The sequence below is a fragment of the Nelumbo nucifera genome, chromosome 1, assembly GCF_055504915.1.
Source record: "Nelumbo nucifera cultivar China Antique chromosome 1, China Antique-T2T, whole genome shotgun sequence".
In the NCBI taxonomy this organism is placed as follows: domain Eukaryota; kingdom Viridiplantae; phylum Streptophyta; class Magnoliopsida; order Proteales; family Nelumbonaceae; genus Nelumbo; species Nelumbo nucifera.
In genome coordinates, this window is record NC_142649.1 from 87,180,966 (window position 1) to 87,207,202 (window position 26,237).

The 26,237-nt window shown below is 39.3% G+C and overlaps 2 protein-coding genes across 4 annotated transcripts; both read right to left on the minus strand.

Moving 5' to 3' along the window:
* Window positions 1-485: 485 nt before the first annotated feature.
* LOC104599565 (uncharacterized) lies at window positions 486-3,671 on the minus strand. The gene is made up of 3 exons (XM_010262165.3): window positions 3,166-3,671; window positions 929-1,067; window positions 486-800 (listed from the first exon to the last, which is right to left on the minus strand). The coding sequence occupies exons 1-3, from the start codon at window positions 3,517-3,519 to the stop codon at window positions 616-618; spliced, it is 678 nt and encodes a 225-aa protein (XP_010260467.1). The 5' UTR covers window positions 3,520-3,671; the 3' UTR covers window positions 486-615.
* Window positions 3,672-18,292: 14,621 nt separating this feature from the next.
* LOC104599566 (ras-related protein RABC1) lies at window positions 18,293-26,004 on the minus strand. 3 transcript variants are annotated; one of them, XM_010262166.3, is made up of 7 exons: window positions 25,808-26,004; window positions 25,520-25,661; window positions 23,139-23,207; window positions 21,997-22,062; window positions 19,622-19,743; window positions 19,339-19,467; window positions 18,293-18,628 (listed from the first exon to the last, which is right to left on the minus strand). In XM_010262166.3, the coding sequence occupies exons 2-7, from the start codon at window positions 25,653-25,655 to the stop codon at window positions 18,521-18,523; spliced, it is 630 nt and encodes a 209-aa protein (XP_010260468.1). In that variant the 5' UTR covers window positions 25,656-25,661; window positions 25,808-26,004; the 3' UTR covers window positions 18,293-18,520. The 3 variants fall into 3 exon arrangements, with proteins under 3 accessions (XP_010260468.1, XP_088743776.1, XP_088743781.1); XM_088887650.1 differs by having other exon boundaries at window positions 25,496-25,661; window positions 25,808-25,964; XM_088887655.1 differs by lacking the exon at window positions 18,293-18,628 and adding an exon at window positions 18,972-19,194 and having other exon boundaries at window positions 25,496-25,661; window positions 25,808-25,964.
* Between the last annotated feature and the right edge of the window lie 233 nt (window positions 26,005-26,237).

Sequence of the window (26,237 nt, forward strand, 5' to 3'; positions counted from 1 at the left end):
GACTCGAAGGTGGAGGAAAATTTAAAATTGGTCAAAAATCAAATAGAATTTGTGTGGACATGAATAAGTGTGAGTGTATACAATTTAATGCAAAAGACAAAACACTGAAAAGGCAAAACTACCCTTCCTAACTTTTGAATCACACCTAAAATCTACCTCAACCATGATTACAAACTTACAACTATGATAATACTTGTAGCTGTCCGCCTGGTGGCTTGGGCTATGCCTTTAGGTTCTAACTTCTAATTTCTAAAGCCCGACTTGGGGCCGGACCCAACCCAGTCCATGATTTTGGGCTGTGTGCAAAGAGTTGCTCTACAAAACGTAAACAGTACACACAGTTTCTGGGCCAACATTAATTCAAAGATTTCTATATAAGAGGTCTTTTTGTTTCCAATTGGAATGTGACTTTGGGCATAGAGGGTGATAACTTCCGTATGTCTTTGGTCCTTTTGAAATATTCTACAAAAAATATACAAAGAAAGTGACGCTGAACATCAGGATCTATATTTAATTCCTCATCAAAAGAATGTCTTCAATATATACATCAGTTGAAACTTGAAAGGAGTCTTTATATTATAAGATTAATATCCTCATATAACATATTCAACAGTCTTAAGAAAGTGTAAGGAAGTGTTGCAAAGAAGCAACCAAGCTTGGAGGCCAATGCTTTTTTTCTCTTACATAAGAGAGATCTGTATAGTGTGGATCAAGCAGAGTGGCAATTGTGAACTGGTTTTCAGCAAGCAGTGGAGCGTGCTTGTCTACATACAAGGCTGCTGCTAGAGCTGCATGTACTTCTACATGACAAGAACCATGAAGAGTAGAATTAGAAACATTCAGTGAAAAAACACAAACAAAAAGAACATTTTTCTTTTCTTGTGTGTCTGTCTAAATATGTACTGTGTCATCATCCTTTCTGATGTACCTGGATACCCCTTTAGGGAGATTGAAACATCTTCCATTTCTGCAATTGCTTCTTCTCTATCACCAATCTCATATAAGGCCAATGCTCTTCCCACTCTTGCATACTCTGAAAATGCAAAATCTTTGTACTCCTTCACCACCTAGAGTGATGACAAAGTTGATAACAAGTGAGGTTTTATTATTGCAGGTTTGCGTACCAATCTCCTAAATGGTATCATGTCTGAACTCTGAAGACCAAAAAAGAATCATACGTGCTCCTGCTTTTCAACTCCTTATGCAACATGTGCATCACAGAAACCAACTATTGTGTTGATGAAAATAAATACATAATCAATTGAATCATATGTATCCCACATAGGCCTCCAATCTATGCTGAATGTCCAGAATATCATGTCATAAGCTTAACATAGTTTCATGAACAATCAAAACTGGTTAAACTTTGATGTGGGTGTGCTAAAATTGTAATGAAAATTTTCTAATTTATAGGCAAGAAAGAGAAATTATCGTCACATTTATCATTATTTGATAAATAGGTGAGGAGAACTGCCAACAGCTTGCCAGATGGTCTAGCTAAGCAAGGGGTACAAAAAACGTGAAAAACTCATCTGTATTGGGCTCAATTGTAATTCTTGGGTTGGGTCTGTCTTCTTTCGTTTTTCACAACCTCTTGTTTTAACCATGCTTTCTTTTTATTAATGAAATCATTTCTGTGTTGCTGATCTTAAAAAGAAAGAAAAAGAAAATGTAAAAGCTTTAATCCCATGTTGTTCTTGGTTCATACTTGGAAATCTATATAGTAGATGATTTTAACTGAAGGTAGGAGTTCTATTAACTTAATCTGTGTAGTTTGTACCTTTCCAAATTCTCCTCCTATTGGAGAAAGTATACACAATTTGGGAATACTTGTGGTCTTTAACTTGATTCTAATGCGGATAACCCATCTTACATTTTCCAAATTTTGATATGGGATACTGGTGAGTCATCAATAGGCAACAGAAGGTGAGTTGTTGAGTCTTTCGTCCCAGGATGAAAAGGCACAAGTTATGTAGATGATAATTATTTGATATCAGATCTTTTTTCGTCTTCATTGCTTATTATGCAATAACCAGGAAATATGTCTGTGCCTCAATTGAAATTTGATGGAATTTTTCGAAGGAATAGAACACCACCACTTAAATTCTTCAATAAATTTGTTAGATGACCTACAGAACAATATGCAGCCATCACATAAACTTGGGTCTGAATTTTCCTAAACGACACAATGTTCTTTGAGGGCGGTTAGAAAAATCAATGAAAAAAAAATCAACAGAACAACAAGATATATAATTTAAACAGATATACATTTCTATGCTATAGATGGTCATGGACTATTGGACCACCAGCTGTGGCAGTAATGCTAGTTATTAAAATACATTTGCAAAGGATTTACAAAAGGAAGAAGATATGTTCTGTAGTTATTATCTTCCCCAGACATGAGAAGTATGATTTCTTACATGACATGCTGTTTAAAAGGATATGCATCTTGGAATAGGTGGCCCATGACAGGGTAGTCCAGTAGACAGACAAAACAGCAAAGACAGAACCTACAGCAACAATGATCTTAGAGTTTCTCTAATGAAAACTAAACAGTTCAGAAATAGCCTCAAGCCCATTACAAGTGATTGAACCTAACCTGCAACTGGGAGCAAGGGTCATAACAGACTCCTGCTAAGGTTTCTAAGGACATAAGCAAGCAACTATTACAATCCAGTGATCAAGGAAACGACCTTCTAACAAAAAGAGAAAACCGAAAGATGGATCTAGAGTTCTCCACACCTAATGATCAACACATGCTTTCATGTTCCAATTAACAAAGACATTTTTTCTGTAAGGGAAATAAAAACTATAACATCGCCTTTAATGGAAGCTCCGAGTACTGTGCCCAATAGCTATAGATATTATTACTGCTCTAGCTAGATATAGAAGATAATCAGACACGAGAAACACTTCTAGTGTGATAAATTACACAGCAACCAAGAAAGTTGCACAAATTGGGAGAAGGTCATGAGCTCAGACACCATCACCTTGGGATCAATTAAGCATAAAACTATCATGGGTTGCATCATTGACTTAACATTGAAACAAAGCACAAAGTCTGGTTCATTTTCCCTATCTATTTCGGAAATTTTAATGCAAATTGGATTTTGAATCCTCATTGGGGAACAAAACAAAATCCGAAGAAAGCAAAGAAATGGATACCGTGGTAAAATACTCGAGTGCTTGATTGAAGTCTCCCTGAGCCTGCAACTCCCTCCCTTTATCAAGCAATTGAACAGCTTCGAAAATTCGCCGAGAGAGGGCATTACTGGCATCTTTCTCAGCAGGGCTAACAGGTTCGAAGCTCTGAAGAGCAGAACAAGAGCGAGGCCGACTTGTAGAGGGAACCAGAAGAAGGGTGGAGACTGGGAGAGAGAAGACCAACAAACGCCTCCTTATTGGTGGAGCTACAGAGAGCGTCTTATTGGTATCTGCTCGTTGGAGGGTCTGTGTGTTTCTAGCTTTTGGGGTTGTCAAGGGAGGAAGATTGAAAATGGATGCTTTAGAGGCACCCATTTCATTGGAAACTTGGGTTTCAGCTTGTTTCTCTTCCAACTGATGACCTATTGAGAATAAGAAGACTGGTGAAGGTCAATATGAATGTTTTGGGTGCCGCTGCAAACGGCGACCGCTGCTATTCCACTTGCCGGTGGCTCCTTCAGTGTTTCTGTGAGCAGTTTTTGACGGAGCACGTGGTAGGGGAACTGTCTCTGGCTGCCAGCTCCCATACAAAGACGCTCTCGAAACACCACGCGTCCTCTTCTCAACCGCAGTTTAGATTATCCCCGTGTATTAAAAAGAAGAGAATATCCATCTAAGGATGGTGTAATGGTGTTTGGCGTGGTTTTGAAAACCGGACCGGACCGGACGGTCTGCCCGGTTGACCCGGAAACGGTTAGGTAATCAATTCTGTTTCAGCCTAAAATCGTTTTTTGGCCAAAAAACCATAGATTTGGTCAGTAATTCGTTAATCTGGGCAGTTGAACCATACCCGGACAATGGTACAACAGTTTTTGGCCGTTTTTATTTTATTTATTTTTAAGTCACAATGAGTTGTCTATTTGAACCGGACAATCAGACCGTTTGACCCAGGAACAGTCCCCAGAATGGTTTTATGTCCGGTTCAGTTTTTAAAACCTTGGTGTTTGGTCATTGTAGTTTATCAGAAAATCAGTGCCAATTCAATTCAACCCGACATTAGAGGGGGCGTTCTAAAAACAAAAACATGTTATTGAACTCTGATTTTGTTTTAAAAAAAAAGTTGGTTTCACATTGTAGAATGCGCTCAAAGATTAAAATTTTATTTGGTTGTCATTTATCAATAAAATACTTTTTTTTTTTAGATTATGTGAGTCCCATCCAATGGAAAACATCATTTTGATGAACCATTAGGCATGTTTTTAAGGGATAAGTAGACTGTACTCCCCCTTACAAATGTTTATGTGGCACCCAATGTCATAGCTGCCATAAAAAGCAAGAAAAACGGTATTGTCTTGATTTTAAGAAAAAAATCGTAAAATGTTTTGCAAATAAGTGCCAATGGAATTAAACAATCCGAATCTGGATCTATTCTTCACACCAATCTCACATGCGTATCCCATCATGTATCGGGAATATTTCTCGTACTTTTGTGTTATTATTCAATAAAGATGTTTTCAATACACGGTGGGATGTGATTATGAGATTAGTGTGAGGTGCAATCTGTGAGGAGTAAATCCCAATTTAAACAATCCCTAATTAGTGTGAGGTGCGATCTGTAGCAGAACTAAAAGTCAAGAATAAAGAAGTTTTTCTATTGGAAGGGATCAACCTCAAGGACGAACCAGCGAGCCGAGGTCAGTCGGCCAAGTATCTCGCCTCGGTTTCCCTAGACGAGGCCGAACCTGAAAAGACGGTACATGTCGGGTCACGCCTTCCTCAAGACACACTTTCCAAACTAGTAAGCTTCCTCAAAACTAATGCCGACGTCTTTGCTTGGTCTACTGCTAACATGCCGGGAATTGACCCATTAGTCAAGGTTCAAAGTATCGATACTAGCCGATACGCCGGTAGGGTGTATCAGCCTGTATCGGTACTCCTTCTTTTGTTTTTTTTTTTATTTCTTTTGAATCTAGCTCAGAGGGGCCGGTTTAAGGCTGGTCTACCCCTTGAACCACATGCCAACCCGAAATACCCCTAGAGGGGCATATCGGGAAGGTTCTGATACGATAAGTATCGGCCGGTACAGGTTGATACATATCGATACTTTGAACCTTACCCTCAGTCATTACTCATAGGATAAGCGTGGACCCAAGCTGTAGGCCAGTTCGGCAAAAGAAGAGGAACTTTGTATCGGAGCATTGGAAAGTCATCAGAGAGGAGGTAGATAAGCTACTCGACATCGGCTTCATCCAAGAGGTACATTACCCTAAATGGTTATCTAACGTGGACATGTTCAAGAAAGCTAATGGGAAGTGGCGCATCTGTATTGACTTCACAAATCTCAACATGGCCTGCCCTAAGGACAACTTTCCTTTGTTGAGGATTGATCACCTCACCAACGCCACCATAGGGTACGAGTTGCTATGCTTCATGGATGCCTTCTTCGAATACAATCAGATCAAGATGCACCTCGATGATGAAGAGAATACCTCATTCATCACCGAGCAAGACACCTACTGCTATAAGGTGATGCTTTTCAGATTGAAGAATGCTAGGACCACCTACCAGCGACTAGTGAACAAGGTCTTCAAGCACCAGATGGGAAGGAACGTCAAGGCCTACGTTGATGACATGGTGGTGAAGAGCTTGAAAGCCAATTAGTACACCTCAGACCTCAACGAGACCTTTGAGGTGTTGAGAAAATACAATATGAAGTTGAACCCTAGAAAGTGTGCCTTCAGCGCCACCTCAGGCAAGTTCTTGGGCTTCATGGTTACTCAACGAGGCATAGAGGCCAACCCATAAAAGATACAGGCCATACTTGATATGGAGCCACCTCAGTCCATCAAAGAGACAACAAAGACTCATCGGTCAAGTGGCAGCTCTCAGTCGATTCATGTTGAAATCTACCGATCATTACATACCCTTCTTTTGAACCATTAAGAAGCTGAAGGACTTCCAATGGACTGAAGAATGCCAAAAAACCTTCGAGGAATTGAAGTTCTACCTCACCTCGCCACCTTTGCTCACGTGACCCCTCCCGGGAGAAACCTTGCTCCTATACTTCTCGGTCAGGGATGAGGCCGTCAGCTTTATTCTGGTACAAGAAGATGAAGGAGTATAGAGGTTGATCTACTATGTTAGCAAGGTCCTTTGCGGTACTGAGACCAAATACCCTAAGGTGGAGAAGGTAGCCTTTGCATTGGTAGTCATGGCTAAGAAACTTAGGCCTTACTTTCAGGCTCATAGCATCACAATACTAACCATCCAACCCCTCAGTTCTATATTCTCCAAACCAAAGACCTAGGGCCGATTGATCAAATGGGCCATTGAGCTGTCAGAGTTTGACTTACACTACTAGCCAAGGCTCACAATCAAAGCCAAGCACTGGTAGACTTCTTGGTGGAATGCACATTCAGCAGAGCCCTCGGCCAAGCCCCTGAAGAGGATGAGAGGCCTCGACCTACCTGGAGAGTGTTTGTGGATGGGTCATCCAATGCCAAAGGAAGCGGAGCAGGCCTCATACTTCTCACCTCGGATGATAGCAAGGTGGAATATGCACTACAGTTCGGCTTCCCTATCTCCAGTAATGAAGTCGAGTATGAGGCCCTATTTATCAGACTATAGCTCATCAAAGACCTCGGAGCCAAGTACATTGAGGTTTTTAGCGACTCACAATTAGTTGCAAACCAAGTAAATGGAGAGTATGAAGCTAGAGAACAAAATATAGCAAAGTACTTGGCTAAAGTCCAAGAGCTAGCCAACCACTTATAGCACATGGCACTACATCAGGTCCCTCAGGCCGAGAACATGAGAGCCGATGCCCTATCTAAGCTAGAAAGCAGCTTGGGTTTGGCCCTCGGTCGTACTATACATGTTGAGAAACTTGCATGGCCCAACATTGAAAAGAAGCGGTTGTACCCCCATCCAAGCCAAGTCCTGCTAGATGGACCCCATCCTTGCCTTTCTACAGTATGAGCAGTTGCCCTTCGACAGGAATGTAGCTAGGAAAGTCCGACAACAAGCAACCCATTATGCTCTTCTCGAAGGCAAACTATACAAAAGGTCCTCCACCTTGCCTTACCTCAGATGTCTCCTCGAAGTGTACAACATCCTATGGGCCTATCGGATGACACCTAGGACTGCCACGGGTTAGACCCCATTTAACTTGACATATGGGACCGAGGTTGTCATTCCAGCAAAGACCAACCAACTGACGCTTCGGACTGAGGCCGACAACGATGAAGAGTTCAGAAACAACTTAGATTTGTTGGAAGGCATTTGAGAGAAGGCTCAAGTCAGGGCCGCGCCCTATCATTAGAGAGTCATCATATACTATAACTCCTGGGTCAAAGAGTGTCACTTCAAAGAAGGTGACCTTGTCATCAGAAAAGTCATGGTGCCCGAGCTCGGTGTTGGAAAACTTGGCCCCAATTGGGAAGGGCCCTACAGAATCAAGCAAGTGGTCGGCCCTGGCACATTTCGACTAGACTACTTGAGTGGAAGGAAAATACCTCGTACTTGGAACTCTGAGAACCTTTGGATGTACTATCAATAATGTAATATCACTAGTGAAAGTTTTATCAATAGTGTGCAAAGTTCCTTTATCTTTGGCTCGAATCTTTAGTGTAATCATTCTTACTCCATTTAATCGCCAAGACTCCTTGGTCACACGACTAGCCGTAACAAACACAACCTTCACTAAGGTTATACGCTCGGATTAGACGACGGCCAAGGCACACAACTCTTGAAGAGTCATATGCCTACTCGCCTTTTGTCTAAGGCAGAGAGTTTTCGGGACCTCGGCCATGGTATCGGCCTATGACATCGTCCCACCACCTAATGCAAACTAAGATGAACAAATACACTAAGTGAGAAATGCTACTTTGCTAAGGCAAAGGCACTTTGCGACCTCAGTTGTGCATCACTCGCTGGGCCATGACAACGTGTGAGCCCATTCTCTAAGTCCCTAAGGAAGGAAGGCCAGGTGGGCTAAGGCAATCACCTCCCTTCCCTTCTAGCTAAGGAAAGAGGCCCCAAGACCTTGGCAGCGAAGGTCGGCCTCGGCCTAACCGCCTTAATGGGAAATCCTAAGCAAATAGCTAACTAAAAAGATAGCAAGTTATTTCTGAAACTCATGCCCCTTCAAAGGGGGCATTGACCCCTTGTACAAAAAGAAAAAGAGAAAAAAGACAGAAAAATAAAGAAGGCATGGATTTCACAAAAACTTGATGTATTTTTCATTAAGATTTCTTTGCACTTTGCACTTTACAAAAAAATCGGCCTCTGATGTGGGAGGTCGAGCCCCTTACAAAAAGATTAACAAAAAATGAGTTGTACGAAGAGAAGAAAAGACAAAAGGCTATACGAAGGAGGCCCCGGCCCTGTGTAAGCAACTTCACGCATCGACATCTATGCGCTCATCGGCTGCCTCTGGTTGGGCAGGTTGCTCATCGCCGAGTTGGCCGTCAGTTGGCTCCACCGCCTCGGTCGCCTAATTGCCCAAAGGCTGGATACCCACCTGGCTGACGTCAAAGTCTGGAAGAAGCACTAGCACTTGAGCCTTAGTATCTTCGATGCTCTCCAGGTATGAAGTGATAACGTGGGCCATTTCATCTTTGTAGGCCTCGAAGGCCCTAAATTCCTCTACAACCTAAACCGAGGCCTCCTTCTCTTTCTATTCTTCCACCTTGAGCTTCTCCTCTACCTCATCTAGGGAGACTCTAGCAGCCCTCAACTGCTCCCTCTTCACCAAGACCTCGACCTCCAACTTCTTTCGACAGTCGTGCTCCTCACAAGCCACCTCGAAAGAGGCATCTCGGTCGGTTCGTGCCTCAGCCAACTGATGCTTCAATTGCTCGACCTCCTCTTGAGAAGTCTGGATCTACTGATAGGATGACAATGTAGGAAGACATTTGCAAAAAACAAACCTCCATCAAATAAGAAAGCAAAGTAAAGAAGAGAAAATGACTAAGTACAAGGAAGAACTCTTACCTCGGTCAACCGATCCACTAGGGTGTCCTAAACCCCTTGGATGGACACCTGGGCCTAGGACTACCGATCCCTTGCCAGGAGCATCCCCGTCACCAGAGCTCAGTTGATGCCAGGGTTGCTAAGGGTGTCGCCCCCTCCTTAATGCTCCAGTTCAGGTGGAAGGCTCTGCAAGCCGATAGCGGTATGCCATCACGGGGGTCGGATGAGTGAGGCCTAAATTACCACAAGCCTCCAACGGTTACCTTTGTTGGATGGTCCCTCACCACTAGTCACTTGGCCCTCGGAGCTTGAGGGGTCTTGGTTGGTCATTTGGGTGTAGATACCCTCCTCCTCTCGGCCTTGGTTCATGCCTTTAACCGAGGTGGTTCCTTCATGACAGGCCTCCTCATTGGCTCCTCAATTAGGCCCTTAGTTGACTTTTCCAGTTGCATGAGCTGGTCCTTCATGCCACCATGTATTTTTCAACAAACAAGGAATGCATCAGAAGATAGATAAAACAAGCATAGAATACGACGTAACTAACTAATGGCAGGAGTGCCCATACCGAGGCGGGTGGGGTTGAGACCAGCCTACACCAAGTCTTCCTCTACTACTAGGGGCTCAGCACGAATCATCCCTATCAGTCGTATCTAGGTCATCATGGCCGACTCCTCTTCATTATTGTACGGCTGAATCCTCTCGGCCAGCGAATTAGGCTTCCCCCAGTCAGACCTGAAAGACCATTCTTTTGGGCAGGAGACAAAGAAGTACTTCTTCTTCCAGTTGTGGATGGACGACGAGTTGTCCACTACGTTGCCCCATCAGCCTTGGAAGTACCACAAGTTGTCCCTAGCGGGATGCCTCCTCAAGGCGATAGACCCCAAAAGATGTTCAAGGTCATGCACACCCCTCGGAGGTGAGCCATTATGAGCACAACAACTATGGTCTTGACTACATTCAAAGCTAGTTGACTAAGGGAGATGTTATATAATAATTAAGGATGTTTGGGATGAGAGGATGTAAAGGGAAATGGAGGCTGAAGTGGAGGTAGCACTCATGTACACACACCTCCCCCTCAGCCGGCCACCGACACTAGGGACTCTTACCTTATAGTCCCCGGGTATATGGTACATCTTGAAAAGAGCCCTCACTTGCTCCTTATCAAGCTCACAGTCCAGATCGGAGTGCAAGAAACACATCAGCATCACACCTCAACCTTCGTCCTCGGCAAGCTCCTCGGGAGTAGGATCTCTAGCTTCCTTCAAATCCACCACTTTGGGATGTGCTAAGGCATTCCCCACGGTGTCACCCTCGGCCTCGTGGAGCCAGTACTTTCATTGGGAGATTCCCTATCTCACTAGTCGCACTCAATGCCTCTAGGAGCAGTCCTCTCCCTTAGTACCTGAACACCAGGCTCCCGAGGGGAGCTCTATTATCGGTATTTCCACTACTGGGTGAGGTGGAAGAAGGACTACTGGTGTCACTCAAGTTAGGAAGATCGTAACACTCAGGCTTGGAGTCTGAATACAACATGGTTCGAGGAAAAGTCCTTTACCTAGTGTTTGAGTGTGAAGAAGAAGATTAAGGGATTGGCTAGATTGGTGGCCGGGTCTTTGGAATCACAAGCAGAAGCGAGCAAATGGTGGGAGGTACCTCAACCATCGACCCTTTTAAAGGAAAATGTATGGCTCAAGTCGCTTCGATCCAATGGCCGTAGAGTTGTCGACTTGATAGCCCAAACCGATGCATTACACGTGGCATCGACCTTGGAAAGATGAAATGACACCGAGCAAATAAGTTGGTCTGCCTGTGTACTCCAGGTCAAGAGCGACCAAAATCAAGTTACTTGTAGTGTTGTCTCGAGCACAGACACAACCGGTCAATATCGATGCCCGTACTGCACACAGATTCACGACGACACCAATACGAAGCACGACCAACGAATGCGGACACCTCACACCCGTGCTGGACACGGTCCCGTGCTCTCGGCCCACCAAGATCCTCCAAAGGGGAATGGAGTAAACAAAGAAGCAGTCACCACACAATCACCAAGAAGAACTCTCAGCAGCCTAAGCTGATGCTTCCGCACCACTGCATGACACTTTCTTCGACCAAAGTTGAGGCCTCTGCCCACCACGCCATCCAACTCTTCCACGGAGCAATGCAATACTCTCTTCGGCCGAAGCCTAGGTCTCCGCTTAGTACGCCACTTGACCTTGGTCACTACAGCCCTGAGAGTGGGACGCAAGTGATGTAGGAACATGTGGCAAGCATCAGATTGCACCACGTGGCATCGGTCGGATGGGATCCTAGTTGTCCATCTCTAACTGCCTCCAACCACACCATGGCAAGGTTATCTATAAAAAGGGGGTGCCCAGCTCAAGGTAAATCCATCTTGATCGCTCTTGCTCTCTTGTATTCCTACTCTCGAGAGACCTCGTCTAAGATCTTAAGGACTAAGCTTTGAGACCTCATCTTAAACCTAGTCGACCCCTCTTAAAGCGCCTGACTAACATGACTGTCGAAGTCTCTACTCCTGGGATAACACCCGGGACCTCTAACATGTACTCTTCTCCTGCTCATAGGTTGGACCCATCGGCCTCGAATATCAACGAAGTTACCTTATTACCCTCGGCCCCATCTTTGGCTGCAACAAATAATTTTACTTTAAGACTCAAATGACAATAAATAGGGTTTAAACATGTAAGAAAAATAGGAAAATAGTGAAAATGTTGGATATGTTGATATGCATTGCAAAAATTAATATCATAAATTTTTTTTAAAAAGTTTTTCCAAGCCTATAATAAAATGTATAACCTGATACGTATTCAAACTCTTGCAAAGATCTCAACATCGAAGGTTCGCGTGGTCTAATGGATAAGGCGCTCGCCTCCGGAGCGGGAGATTGTGGGTTCGAGTCTCATCTTGAACGGAATTATCGTATTATTTATTTTATCTCAACCCATGCCTGCATTTTTGGGCTGTAGGGTGGGACTGGCCTAAATTTGGGTTCTTACCTCAATCCAGTCCAACCTGAGCCTGCTCAGATAAATACATCTTTTTTTATTATTATATATACATTTATATATGTCCAAATACATGTATATGTGTATTTGTAAATGAAATTTATATATAATTTTAACTAGTGGTATTTGTAAATTAGATTATAAAGCCCAATGAAAAATGAACATATAAAAATGTATTCACAAATTATTTTAAATTTGACCAAACTCAACCTAACTCAACCAAAGCCCAAATACAACCTGAGTTGTTTTGGATTAACCTCTAATTGGCGGGTTAATAAACATAGGCTGAACCTCAGGTTGGGTCAGGCCCGAACCTGAGGTTTAGACCTTCAGGGTTGGGCCTGGGTTGTTGACCTTGAACCCTACCCAATCTGCCAGAGTTGCACTTTTACCATTATGTGATTTTTCCTATTTTACGAGGACATTAAGGCTATGTTTGGTTTGAAGGAAAAGGTAAGAAAAAGAAAAGAAAGACAGAAAACCTATACAAGATTTGTAAACCTACCTTTTCTTTCCTTTCCCTACCTTTCCCTCCAAACCAAACATAGTCTAAGATTAATAAATGACATGGACTTTTCTTTTTTATACCGAACTGAACCAAACAGGCCCTGGCCCTATGAGAGATGTTTCCTATATATGATAGATTTTTTTGCTTGCAGGAAATCTGCAGTGAATTTGATATTTGTCTTTCTTTCTTGATAGCTAAAATATATATATATATATATATATATATTATCACGGAATGGGAGGTACAAAAGGTTCCAGCCATTTCATCATTACTCAATGTCCAAGTCTTTAAGCCTTACATTGTAAATCTCATTAAATCTTATATTTAATATATTTTTTATTAATAAATTCAATTACTTAAATCTATATTCAATACTTTTAATCTTTTAAAACCCATTTTTTTAAGACAACTCAAAAATTAAACCTTTCTTTCATCTAGATAATGGGTAAGCAATTCAACCATCAGAATTAAGTGGATTAACCCATGATGTCATAATTAGATAATAAGTTTTAAAAAATAAAAAATTTAAAAAAATGTAGAATACCACTCTTTTACTAAAAAGGGTATGAACCACCTTGTGTAACTTTTTTTTTTAACTAAGATATCCCTTTTCTGAATTTAGTGCCTTTACTCTAATTGTGATGGCAAGAAATGCAATTTGAACTACTACATGTCACCTCATTTAATTCCCTCTCATTAAGTCTTAAATTTAAGATATTAATTCTTATTTTCTCTCATTATATCATATATATTTAAGGTGTTTCTTCCTTATATAAACTCTCTTAATTAAATCTATCTAATACTCTTAACACTACTGGCAGAAGGGCATGTGTTATGCACGTGTATCTAATGTAAATATATATATAATAGTAAAAACTATTTAATATGAAAAATAAAATTTTAAATAAAATCTAGAAAAAAATAACATTATGAAAAAATAGACTTTTTCATAACCGTAATGCACAAAGATTATTACAACCCTGAAGAATAATTGATTATGTGATAATTATTCTAATCAATAATTATCAATATATACAGTGAGAAAATAAAAACATTGATTCTCTAGGAAATTAGCAATATAGCAATGATTATTAGGATGGCAATTTTCCTTGGGCCCGTAAGCCTTGCCCCTTGGGGATCCCTACTTATATATGTATATATGTATGCATGTATCTATGTATGTATATATATTAATATTTTAAAAATATAGTTGAATGTGTTTGAATATATTTGGATCTTTTTTAATAGGAGATTGTAAATTTTAAATAATTTTTTATTTTATAAATTTTAACTATTTTATTTTAATTTTTTAAATGAAATGAAAAATCAAAAACACAATAGTTAACATCATAGAAAAAGAACGGGGAGTGGGAATTCCTATGGGGGCAAAGATGGGGATAACCTTGTCCCCACCAACAGGTATGAGGATCGGAATTTTTGCAGGAACATGGATAGGGAGTGTCTCCTTGTCCTTTCCCCACCCCATTAGCATTCTAAAAATCATCCACCATCACCCTATTTCTTTGGGAAATTAGCAATGCTTACCACATATAAATTATGGAACAATGTTTCCTTGATTTCATTCTTATTATATAAAAATAAAAAATCAATAACAATAATAAAAGTTCTGAGGAAATCAGAAAATAATCAATAAATGGCATCGACACAAAGGGTATTAACAAAATAATAATTTGTTAATTCGTTGATAGCACTAAATGTTGGGCTCGAGGAGAGATAAGCAAGGTTTTAAATTTCGCAACGTATATACGTATCATTTCGAAAGAGTTCTTATATATGGACATGTATAATTACGTGGTTTTGTATTTTTTTCATCTGTATCAGACCGATACGGGTCTATATCAGCTTTGCATAGGATTGTTTCGGGTATGTATCGGTGGATACAACCCGAAATGCGCCGATACGCATTATGTACCAGTCGAATCTAATTTCCCTCTTCTTTTTAAATTTAAATTTAAATTATCTCTTCTCTCTCTCATTAATATTAATTTTATTTAAGTCTTAAAGTTTGAGATGTCACTAAATGCTAATATAATTTAATTAAATGCTCATTTAAGTTACCTTTGATTACAACATTTAATATGTCATTAAATGTTATTTAAGTGAAATAACTTGTTAAAAATCACAAACCAAAGGTAACAAGTTTTGAACCCAAGTCATTTGCTTATAATAATAATTAATTAACTGTTATACCAACTTTAATTACTTATTAAATGATATGTTTTTTTTTTATACTTAAAGTAACATTTCTTGCTTTGGTGGATGTTTCCCAACAAATACTATAAATTTGATTATTAATATTTATATTATAATAAGATGAATACAAGTTATATTTATTTATTAAAAATTAAGGTATATATTAACTTGTATACATAATAAATATTATCTAAATCTATATATAATAAATATTATCTAAATCTATATATAATAAATATTAACTAATAAATGATTTCAAAAAAATATTAACTAATAAATATTAGTATATACATACACACATTTTAGTTATTCTATTATTTTTCAATGGTTATTAATTATATCCTGATACTTTATATAAATCATTAAAGAATGGTTTTTGTGTTTAAATACATTAGTTATACTCACATAAAACTCATTTTTATTATTGTTCATATTTTTAAGGATTCTTTTGGATTTTTTAGTGTATGCAGGAATATCTTGATTTTTCGTCCATATCTATACATTTCCAAAGCGTATCTCGATATGTCTCTTAAAGTTACCTTTCTGATACACCTTGCGTTTCCGATACTTTGAACTTTGGAGAGAAGGTATTGAAAGAGAGTATTAATCAGGACAATTATGGGTCCAATTTTTGTTAGTAAATTATTTTTAAATAAACAAATAACTGAGTAAATAAAATAAATAAGAGTTTATAGATAACAATTCACTTAATTTAATAAAATAAATAAAAACTTTGTTAGGACGAGACTGATATAGGCTATCTCAATCCAAATCAGACCCTTCTAAATCTTGGGCTCCAAGGAGAGAGAGAGTGTGGCTGATAAATAAATAAATAATTAATTTTATTTAATAGAATGAATAAGTAAAAGTTTATTTATTATTAGTACAAGATTGGTACAAGCTATCCCAAACTAGATTTGAAAAAAAAAAAAAACTACCAATACATCCTAAATAGAGGGCGTATCAAACAACACGGGCTGATACATGTTGATTTTTTGAACCTTGAATAAGATACAATGAGTCAATGATTCCAAAAAAGGTTCGCTTATCATTAAGGTAGTTGTAGGTTGAGTGAGATTGGAATTCAGGTTAGGGTTAAATAGAAAGATAAATTTCTTAAACTATTGGTTAGCTAATTGACTAAATGTTTCCTTACTGTTTAAAATTTGACTAATGCTACCCTTACTATATCTGACAATTAACTTATACTTCTTTTACCCTTAACATTTCGGTCATAAATCATTCAAATGCGTGTCGCGTAACTGTTATAGCTTTCCAAAATACCCAACTTACCCTTATTATAAATAAGGTCCAGCACCAGCATCTCCATCAATGCACTGGCACCGGCTCCGAAACTGCAACAACCATATAGGCTATTAATGCCATTTTTAGTTGACACTCATAATTGGCATCAATGACGGTAGTTGCATCAGAAGACGGCTTAGACGATCATCTGAATTTGTAGATCGGAGAGGGAGAGAATAGGAACGATTTCTTATAAGCTCACCAAGTAAGTCACAGGGAAGGAGACCGAATATTGCTCTGTACACAGTCCACGTCTGACGCCTCTCTTCACCGCCACTGCTATAAATAATCACATAAACCTATGCACTTCTACAGAGAACAGAGATTCTTCTCCTCTATATTAGTACTATTATCACACGATTCAATACTCCCTTCGACGATGGTGCAAGTGAACCTCTCCAAGGCAACCGTGCTCGTCTTCATGGTGGCGATACTCTCAGCGGCAGCTGCTATGGAGGAGGATTATAAGCTGTACCCATAGCACCATACCGTCCGTTTATGTTCAGGAACTGGGAATTGACTGAACCAAGGAGGTCAACCCACTACTGAAGAAGATTTGAATGTTCAATCGACTGAACCAGGGAACCGGGAGTGTGCAGCTCCTAACCTCCTAACAACAAGGACGACCAACGAATTACAATAGGGAGTTTGGGGAGGAAAACACGCTCGTCTGGGCGCGAGCTACTAATAGGCTGGTGAGGAGAGCAACATTCGTTGTTCGAAATCCAAGAGGAACCCGATCTCATAAGGTGGATGCTCTTGCTGATTCCGATCAACTGATACAGTAACAGAGGGTAGGGAGTTTAGTGAATGGTTGGGAGAGGCCAAAATGATAAAAGAATAAGTCTCAGCGGCAGCCGCGATGGTCTCCTCGATGGCTTCAACAGTCTCAACAGCAGCCGCTACTGTGTCCTTCCAGGGTGATAGCGAGATGGCGCCATCCCCGACTCCTTCCATGGTCTCAGGATCGCCCTTTGCTCTACCTACTCTGCTCCCTCCCTCCTCCTTTCTCTCCTCTCTCTCTTGAAGCAGTAAATGAAGAGGAGGCATACGAGAAAAATTGGGAAGCAAGAAACTTCAACTCACCGTCCTTTCACCAAAAGAGAAACTGTTTTGGATTTCAGCGGGACGCGTGTCCATGATGCTCACTTTCACTGAAGAAAAAACCGGCCATCCAAACCCCCTAATTTCTCTTTCAAACTTTCTCCGTCTAAACCCTTTCTTTCGGCAGCTGGGAAAACCCCTCTAATTTCTCTTTCAATTTTTCTCTTGGTCGGTCTCCGGCAGTTGCAATTGGGAAGAAGAAAGCAGCGGTGGAACCAGAGCATGATTTCAATACCGTAAAAACCATAGAGAAGTAGACTGGACATGTATTCTCTCTCTTTCCCCTTTTCCTTATTTTATTTTAAAATTTTAAAAAGAATAAAGATTAAAGGACACTAACGATAAAGGAAGTATTAATCAATTGTCAGAGAGAATAAAATAGCATTAGTCAATTAGCTAAACCACAAGAATAAACCCAATTTAAACTACATTATGTCAGGAATTTGGCCAACTCAAACCCAACCTCATACGCCAAAACTGAAATGACCTTGGCTCTTAGTCCAGAAAATAAGAACATTATGCAAAAAGTAGAGAAGTAGGGTAACCCGAACCCAACCCAAAACTTAAAAGATTAATTAGTTAGGGTTAAGGGTTCAACAGCTTACGTTGGATTAGGATTGCCCTGAACCCAATCTAACCCGGCCCGATTTGCATTGCACGATCTCTTCTACTTCTCTCGAAGTTTGCTGCAAGTGGTGTTCCCGATGATCAAAGGACAACCCATCAACCCTAAATTCATCCTACGTGACTACTTGAGCCAAAGTGATACATGCTTTCATCTGAATTGAGACCATCTTCCAGTATATTCAGTACAAATGTACATTGAATAAAGCGATTTAGTTAAACAGCAAACAATTTACATCATTAAGATTTGCTAAGCTGTCTCTTTAGCCAGGCGGGAGGGATTAACCTTTCATTAAAATAATAGATGAATACAGAATGCCCGTTTCTAAGATTTAATTGATTACTTCCTCATAAGTTTATAACTTGGAGCAGTGGCCAAGAAACAAGGAAAAGATTAAACAGAAACTCGTGAATTTCTGGAATTAACTGAGAAGCATGCGCTACATCAAACTTAATAGTTGCAGTATTCACAAATAACTTATGAGAAGAATGCGCAATCACAACAAACTTTACAATTCCCCATCAAACATGGATTACACAAGTGACCTGGAAAGAAACCACCACCACAATCACTGAAACCGCTGCAGTTGGATAAATGAGAAATCTTGGCCGGTGATCAATATTAGCAACAAGTGCTGGTCGATGCATCAGTTGGTGGAGGCTTCTGTTTAAAAATGTTCCTTTTCACTCCAGTTGAACCCTCAGCCAAGAGACTAGGCGTATCCAAGATCTGTGCATATTACCATGCATGACCGTCATCAAATTTGTTATCATCAAACATGATACATCCCATCACATTCCCAAAACGAACAAAAATAATTCATGGCGCCTCCTATTCACTTCTTAACAAAAAGAACTAAGCAAAAAGACAAATATTCCTTAGTTCTCAAACCTGTAGGCAGAAGGGTTGGGGAACAATCTTTGAGCTGAAAATAATTCTTTTGCAAAGCTGACTTCAGCTCTGCAGAGTGCTCTTAAGGATGAATTTCACAACAATAGGAAAAGTTACCCTAATTAGGTCGACAGGGAGCTTCCCTACACAACGTACCCTAATTTTGTCTTCCGTAGGGATGCCGTCGCCAGTCTTACCTGAATACCCGCTGCATTGGTAGGGATTACCTAGACTGGCAACATATGGATATATTCAAAGAAGTTTGTATCATGGAGTTCGAGTTACATCATTATAGAGGCAACATGCCAACATCCTTATTCATTGAGCTGGACTCCAAGATCTGCGGCATCTGCCAACTCAACCACAGATGGACTTGCCAAGGCAATCACAGCTGTATGGACCACCTAGTGAAACCATTTAGTACATTACCAGAGAAGGTCCCATGATCATTCTAGAATCTACATATTCTTTATTCAAGTCCTAAAACATATTTTAAAGATTCCATATTTACATGGAAAAGAAACAAAAGAGGTTTAAATCATGAATACCTTCAAGACAAGCTCCTCAAAGCATTGCTCCACATTAACTCTTGTTTTAGCACTACATTCAATAAAAAGGCATCCATATTCCCTTGCAAATTCAAGTCCCTCTTTCTTTGTGACAACCCTTTCACTTTCCTGGCAAAACAGGAAAAGAAAAACAACATAAAATTCAATTCGTATTATCTCTCATAAATTACTTTGTTAATGCTTTATCCAAAGATTCTTATCATCAACCTGACACTAGAAGTCTCAGGAAAAGGATAATTTTCAACCAATAAGTATAAAGTACCTTATCTACTTTGTTTCCAACCAGCATTTTAATGCAATCTTGATTTGTTGAATAGAGATCGATTTCCTTTGCCCATACATCAGAAAGGTTTGTAAATGTTTCACGCCGTGTCACATCATAAACTGTAGCAGCCAAAAGAAGAAATACAGTTACAGGTTTTACATAACGATTTCCTAGTTGCAATTGGCTTACACTAAAAGGACATGCTATAATTGTTAGATGCATAAATTATCAAAAAACAATTGTTAGATACTTAGATGCCTAAAAAACATGTAAAAGGGAGTCTCCATAAGTTTGAATAAAAATTATTTCATCCACATAGACCTGAAGGACCATGTAGTCTTGGATGCTATATTCATCAAGTTCAGTATAACTTTGTTTTCATCTTATGCCATTGATACAATCATCAGATCAACTTTTTGTGAAGTCTCAACATCATTTTTAGTGATTTGGTTAGATTGGAATGAAGCCTTTTCTTTTTTTAGCATAAGCCAAAATTGTTCCACTTAAAGAGGGTTATTATAAAGGTTAAAGGGCATGGGGAGAAACAACAGACAAGATTCAATTTCACTGTTTTATACAAACTTTCTGCCAGACCCAATTGGCTAGTAGGGATATAATCAGATCATCTGAATCCAATCTGATTGGTGAAAACTGAAATCCAAATCCTATCAGAAATCCCAATCAGATAAAATGATCTTGGATTGGATTGGGATCACCTGTTGGATCAGGTTTCAGACATTAGGAGTCCATTGACAGCCCTAGTGGCTATTGATTGTGATATAAGACATGATGCCATTTTAATACTAATTTATCAGTTTTCTTAATGGTAAAATTCAAATAATAGAAAGTTCATTATTTAATCAGAAGTTGATATACTAATGCAAGTCAACACATCAAAGTCACCAGAACTGATGTTTTAACATTTCATTCATATAGTTGGTCAAATGAACATTCAAATATAGCTGTGATGTGTCCTTCCAGCATTGGAGGCAATTTTAGAGATGAGGAAGGCAGAATTATTAGTTTATTCTCAGGCCCAATTGGTGTAGGAATTCCTTAAGGGCTGAGATTATGGCTCTAGTGGAGGGAGTGCAAAAGGCAAAACATATAAACATTAGTAAGCTGATTATTGAAGGTGATTCAAAGCTGGTGGTGCGATGGCTGCAAAAAGAAGATGGACTTCAGAACTAAAACAGAGAAAGAAAGAAATTTAAATAGCTGACACAAGATAATGGATGTGAGACTTATGTGGGTTAAAAGAACTACTAATGCCTATGATGATTTTCCAGCAAAACAAGGGGTAGGAAGAAACCAACTTTTTTTGGGCTTAATTGTAATAATTTTTTTTAAAGATTTTTTTTTAGGAGAGTTAAGAGAGCATACCTCTTTATTTGCACTCATTGTATTCTGTTCTAATTCTTAATGAAACTGCTATAATTAATAAAAAAATAGAGCTATAATGTGGGCTGGGCTGCCCCGGGCTGGCACAACCCAAAAAAGGGCCCACACCAGCACGGTCCACGGCACAGCCCGACGCAGATCTGGCATGCGCAGTCCACGAGAATATAGCCATTGAGGGCCCATTTCCAATGACTATAACAGCTTTAGGGGGCCCAAATTGACTGAAATGCCCCCCCAACAGCTATAAACAACTAGTTTGGGGGGCATTTGTGTATTTTTCCTTAAGGGGCATAAAATGATTTAAATGCACCCTAACAACTATATAACAACTTCAGATTTTTTTTTTTTCAATTTGTTGTCTACCTCAGTTTATTTTGTTAGTTTTCCATTATTTTTTTCAATTTTTCATTCATTTTTACTTGGCAAAAAAACAAACAGAAAACCAGCAGGGCTGGCTTTGTGCCGGGCTCCCCTCTTTGCTCATTCATGCCAGGCAGGCACAGCCTGCTATAGGCCTGGGCCGGCCTGATACAGTGCAGGTGGCCCAAGAATGAGGACCAGCACCAGCACAACAGCCTATGTTACGGGCTCTACATCCAAATAGATGCATCGGTACTTTGATCTATCCTAGATTCACTAGATACATGATATGATGCAATACTATGTACCCAACTTTGAAAGGGTTGAGTGGTAGAGAACTAGACTCTAATTACAATGCATGCAAGATCATAATGTGACAAAGAAAGAATACTAGAGATAACCATTATTATTTCACATGTTCTGTCAATAGATAGCATTTGTGTATACCCTTAAAACAAAAGGAACCAAAATGACCACAAAATGGAGTATGATATAAAAGTATAAAACAATAAACAGAAAAGCAAGGCAAAGAAAACAAAAAATAATAATTAAAAAACAAATTGCACGTCTGATAGATAGAAAAAGCGATGCAGGAAAGGGAAATACGATACCCATTATGATCCCTTGTGCTCCTCTATAGTATGAACTTGTTAACGTTCTGAATCTCTCTTGACCAGCTGCATTAAGAAATAGAAGATAAACTTAGTAATAGTGACAAATAGTTTTTTCTACCTCCAGAGGAAGGCTAAGCGAAAATGACAAATATGCATGTTTCTCACTTTGGTCACTTGAAAAGAAACACAAACAAGAAAGCAACATCATCTAACAAACAGTTCAGACTCTTATGTTTGATCAAGAAATTTTATTCATTTAGCAAACAAGAATGCTATTTTATTCATTAATTATCAAAAAAAATGTTATTTTATTCATTTAGCAACTTGAAAAGAAACACGAACAACAAATTTTATTCATAACCAACAATTGGATCTTGCCATCTATTAAGCCAATTTGAGGTGGATCCTAGTTGAATTCTCAACTGTAGTTCTCATGGGGCTGGCAAAGTCATTTTAGTTGTTACTATATACTTTATCTTTGCTGTACTCTAAAGAATGTTATTTTAGAAACTTACTCAAAGACTACAGAAAGAGAAAGGCAATAATATAGGTGGTGTTTGGTGCATCTTTTCAACACGTCCTTCAGTCTGCTGAAAGCTCAAAAGACTAAAAAGTGGTATTTTCCATTTGGTATCATGTAGACTGAAAGACTCGAAGACAAGCGCACAGAAAGACCAAAAGCCAAAAATCGAGAAGGTTCAAATGTAGCTTTTGGTCTTTCTGTGTTGAAAATAGCCTTCCCAGTTGTCTATTGGGCTGTTGAAAGATCTACCTAGAAAGACTTGCCAAACAGCCCCATAATAATCACCTACTTCCTCCTTTTTCTTCCATACACTTAACAACAAGTTATTATTCCAACTCACAAGATGTATGAGGAGGTACAACCCTACATTTCATTTTTCCTCTTTTTTTTTGGATAGACTACATCCTACATCTGATTACATCATGTAGAATGCAACATGGTGTTTTCTTGTATCAAGGTTTGTAAGCTTCAAAACATAAACCTGGAAAACCTTTTCTTTTTTGATGGCGAACAAACCACATGCTCTAGAAGGTAAGGATGATCACAAAGAATTCTGTAAATGATAAAAAAATGTAAGGAAACAGACAGAAATAAACCATGAGAGGAAATCATTTACCTGTGTCCCATATTGCAAGCTTCAACTTTTTTCCTCCGATGTTGACTAATTTCACCTTGAAATCCACACCTACAGAGACCAGAAGAGAAAAAGAAATGCAAATTAGGGTATGGCAGAAACAAGAAAAAGTAATGATCCATATAAATGGAAAGAGACAACTAAAATTGCTCATTCTGTTGCTTAACCAATCAAATAATATGGAGACCGGTGCACATAGAATAGATAAATATACAGTTCGTTTAGACATTACTTTGGGGAAATGCACTAAATCAAACTAACACGTAGGCATCCAGTCATAGCCAAACAGGTATCAAACTGCAAATACTGAATACAAGTAACATCAATTGTAACTTTCTTCTCCCTGGACATTCACAATGCGCCCTCACATATTAATATGTGCTAACACGGTTTTCGAAACCCGGCCGTAAACGGTGCCATTTTGAGCACCGGTTCCCAGGTCAAATGGTCTGACCGTCCAGTCCAAACCTGGGTTGGATGGTTTTGGGGTCTAAAACCAGACCTGGACCCATGATCTGTTCCTGGGTCAACCAGTCCAACCATCCGATCTGGTCCAGTTTTCAAAACCATGCGTGCTAATTTATTGATCTCCCAGACCAATAATCCAAATTATGTGAGTGAGAGTTGGTTATTAAGCCAAAAAACTTTCCAGTACTAGGACCACACACTAGAATCCTGACTCTTTTCAAATTAAGATCTCTTTTCTCTCAATAAGACATAAAGGTGAGATAAAGTCAGACATGGTCCTGAGGGTTCTTGTGCATGTCTAAAAGAAACCAGACCATAAAATATTAATGTCCAGATTTCTCATATGAAAATTCATGCCAAACTGCAATTGATCATTGCAGAGACTTACATTATTCTGTACTTATCCATACCCAATGTTGGTCCTGGCTATTAATGCCAGGGAGATTAGGACAGACTTTATTTAAAATAAACATTTATAGTCTCCAAACAGTGTCAGCCTTGGGTTAGTGGGTAAACTCAAGGTCTAACAAGCTCCTGTCTGAAACAAGGTTGAAGATTGAAAGATCCATAGTAAGTTAGTAATTTACATCCTAAAAATCAAGACTATAGAGGGGAATACTTTATTTCTCCTCAAAATCTGACACCCCATGTCCAGTCTTTAAGGTGGTGTTTGGCATTGATGCGGTGCCACATCAGTACCACGTCAGAAGAAGTGGTGCTTCAGCAAACGGCCTCTTATTTGGCATCGTTTTTCCAGAAAAAAACGTTGCTCCAGACCACGCCTTCGAAATTGGGAAACCACGCCTTTGGAAATTGGGAAAGTATGGTATGAAGAAACGTCAAATTCAATGTTTTCTCAGAAAACAGCCTATTGCTGTTAGCAGTGCAATGACGAATGTAGACCAATGCTGAAAATGGTTATACAGCACCGGCATCAAACAAAACCAGTGTTGTTTTCCCAGAAAACAGCCTATGTGGCAGCATCAGTGCCAAACAAAAAATAGGACCGTTTTCTGAGAAAATGGTGCAACAGAACCTCATGCATACAGAAAACATCTCTGAAGCAATGGCATCGATGCCAAGCACCTACTACATCTATTTTATAGATTTCTTACCTACTGAATTAGAGTCCTAATAAAAAAGAGAAACTAGGAACTGCCCAGAAAAGAGCTGGTTAAAATAAAAATTTAACTGTAAGCTTCCAAATATGGGTAGACATTGATTCCTCCTTCTTTCATATATTTTTGAATGTTCAAATCTCTCTATAAGTTCATTCGTTTCATCTTCTAATGATTTAGAAGGTTGAACTACATCAGCCATCTGGGGTACTGCGAGGCGTGAATTGGATAAAAATTTAACTTTTGACATTTTCTGCATAAAGTGGCTATTCTTAGACTCAAATTAGACTCAAACTCGCATTCTCACACCTTTCAGCCCATATCGTACAAGTTTACCAAGTAATGGCCCCTTTATCTTCATCAATGACAAAAAATAACATTCTTTTCCCTTACCTAGTGGAGAAGTTCTTCGAAACATCCAAAGGTGTCAAGAAGCACTTCAGACTAGATTTTACCTCTTAACAGGAATAAATTACAAGCTTGTTGCAAGGGTACGTAGAATAGCCCACTCCACTCACTAACTTCCTGAATCAAACTCACTGAAATTCAATTTTTACTAATTTACAATGCCGAAGATCTAACAATTCCCCCAAAGGAGAACTCATGAAATTTTCCCTAGCCCCACCAGTACACATTCAGAAAAAGCAATAACATTGGCAAAATCAAGTTAACAGGTATAAGACGACTACAGAGTACAGATCAAAAAGCAAATACAAATTAGAGAATGGAAAAAGAACAAACAGAACCCATTACGGAAGATCTGGCGGAGAAACTCGCCTATCGTGGGAGAGAGATCTTCGAAGGTATTGGAGGTGAAACTCAAAAGGAGAGTACTCTTTCCAACTCCTGAGTCACCAATCAACAACAACTTGAACAAATAGTCGAATTCCGCTTGACTCGTTGCCAAATCCATCGAATCCTTTCCTCATAAAAACCAAAACAAACACTCCATTTAATTTCAAAACCACCATTGAATCACAAACAAAAGAAAACAGACAATAACGAAACCAAATTGCCAATCAATGTACGAAAAAAGTAAAACTAGAGAGCAAAACATTACAGTACCTGTTAAATTTCGAATTTCTTAATTTGAAAACGAAGAAACTCAGATCTCAAGAGCATTAAAAGATGAAGAAAGCTCGAGTGAGTGGTTGCGGAGAAAAGAAAGCAAGCTGCGGAGGTCCTCTTAAGTTGGTAACCAAAGAGAAACCGGTCTTCCACCGCTTGGTCTAATTTCATAATTTGTTTATTGAAAAGCCCTGAGTTGGTACCTCACGAAACTTCGTATTAAAGAGTCCTTTGGATCATACACCGTTAATCTCAAAAATCGACTCGTAAAATGAGTAATCGTAGGGATTACTTTCAGGGTAAGTCATCGCCTAGGGAACCGACAAACGAACTCGGATTTGTTTAAATGCTCTGCTACGTGAAGGTCCTTTTAGGTGCAACGTGGCAAGAGTGTGAAATGGATGGAGTTGCCAACTTTCCACTTGGC

Bases quoted from the DNA above. Each gene is read 5' to 3' on its own strand.
- LOC104599565 (XM_010262165.3), bottom strand. From the start codon at position 3,519: ATGGGTGCCTCTAAAGCATCCATTTTCAATCTTCCTCCCTTGACAACC. The intron at 1,068-3,165 runs GTATCCATTTCT...TCATCACTCTAG, and splicing joins CACTCGAGTATTTTACCACG to GTGGTGAAGGAGTACAAAGA. The intron at 801-928 runs GTACATCAGAAA...CTTGTCATGTAG, and splicing joins CTCCCTAAAGGGGTATCCAG to AAGTACATGCAGCTCTAGCA.
- LOC104599566 (XM_088887650.1), bottom strand. From the start codon at position 25,655: ATGGATTTGGCAACGAGTCAAGCGGAATTCGACTATTTGTTCAAGTTG. The intron at 23,208-25,495 runs GTAATGGGTTCT...TGGTCTCTGTAG, and splicing joins GTTTCTCCGCCAGATCTTCC to GTGTGGATTTCAAGGTGAAA. The intron at 19,744-21,996 runs GTATCGTATTTC...TGGCTGCTACAG, and splicing joins AGCACAAGGGATCATAATGG to TTTATGATGTGACACGGCGT.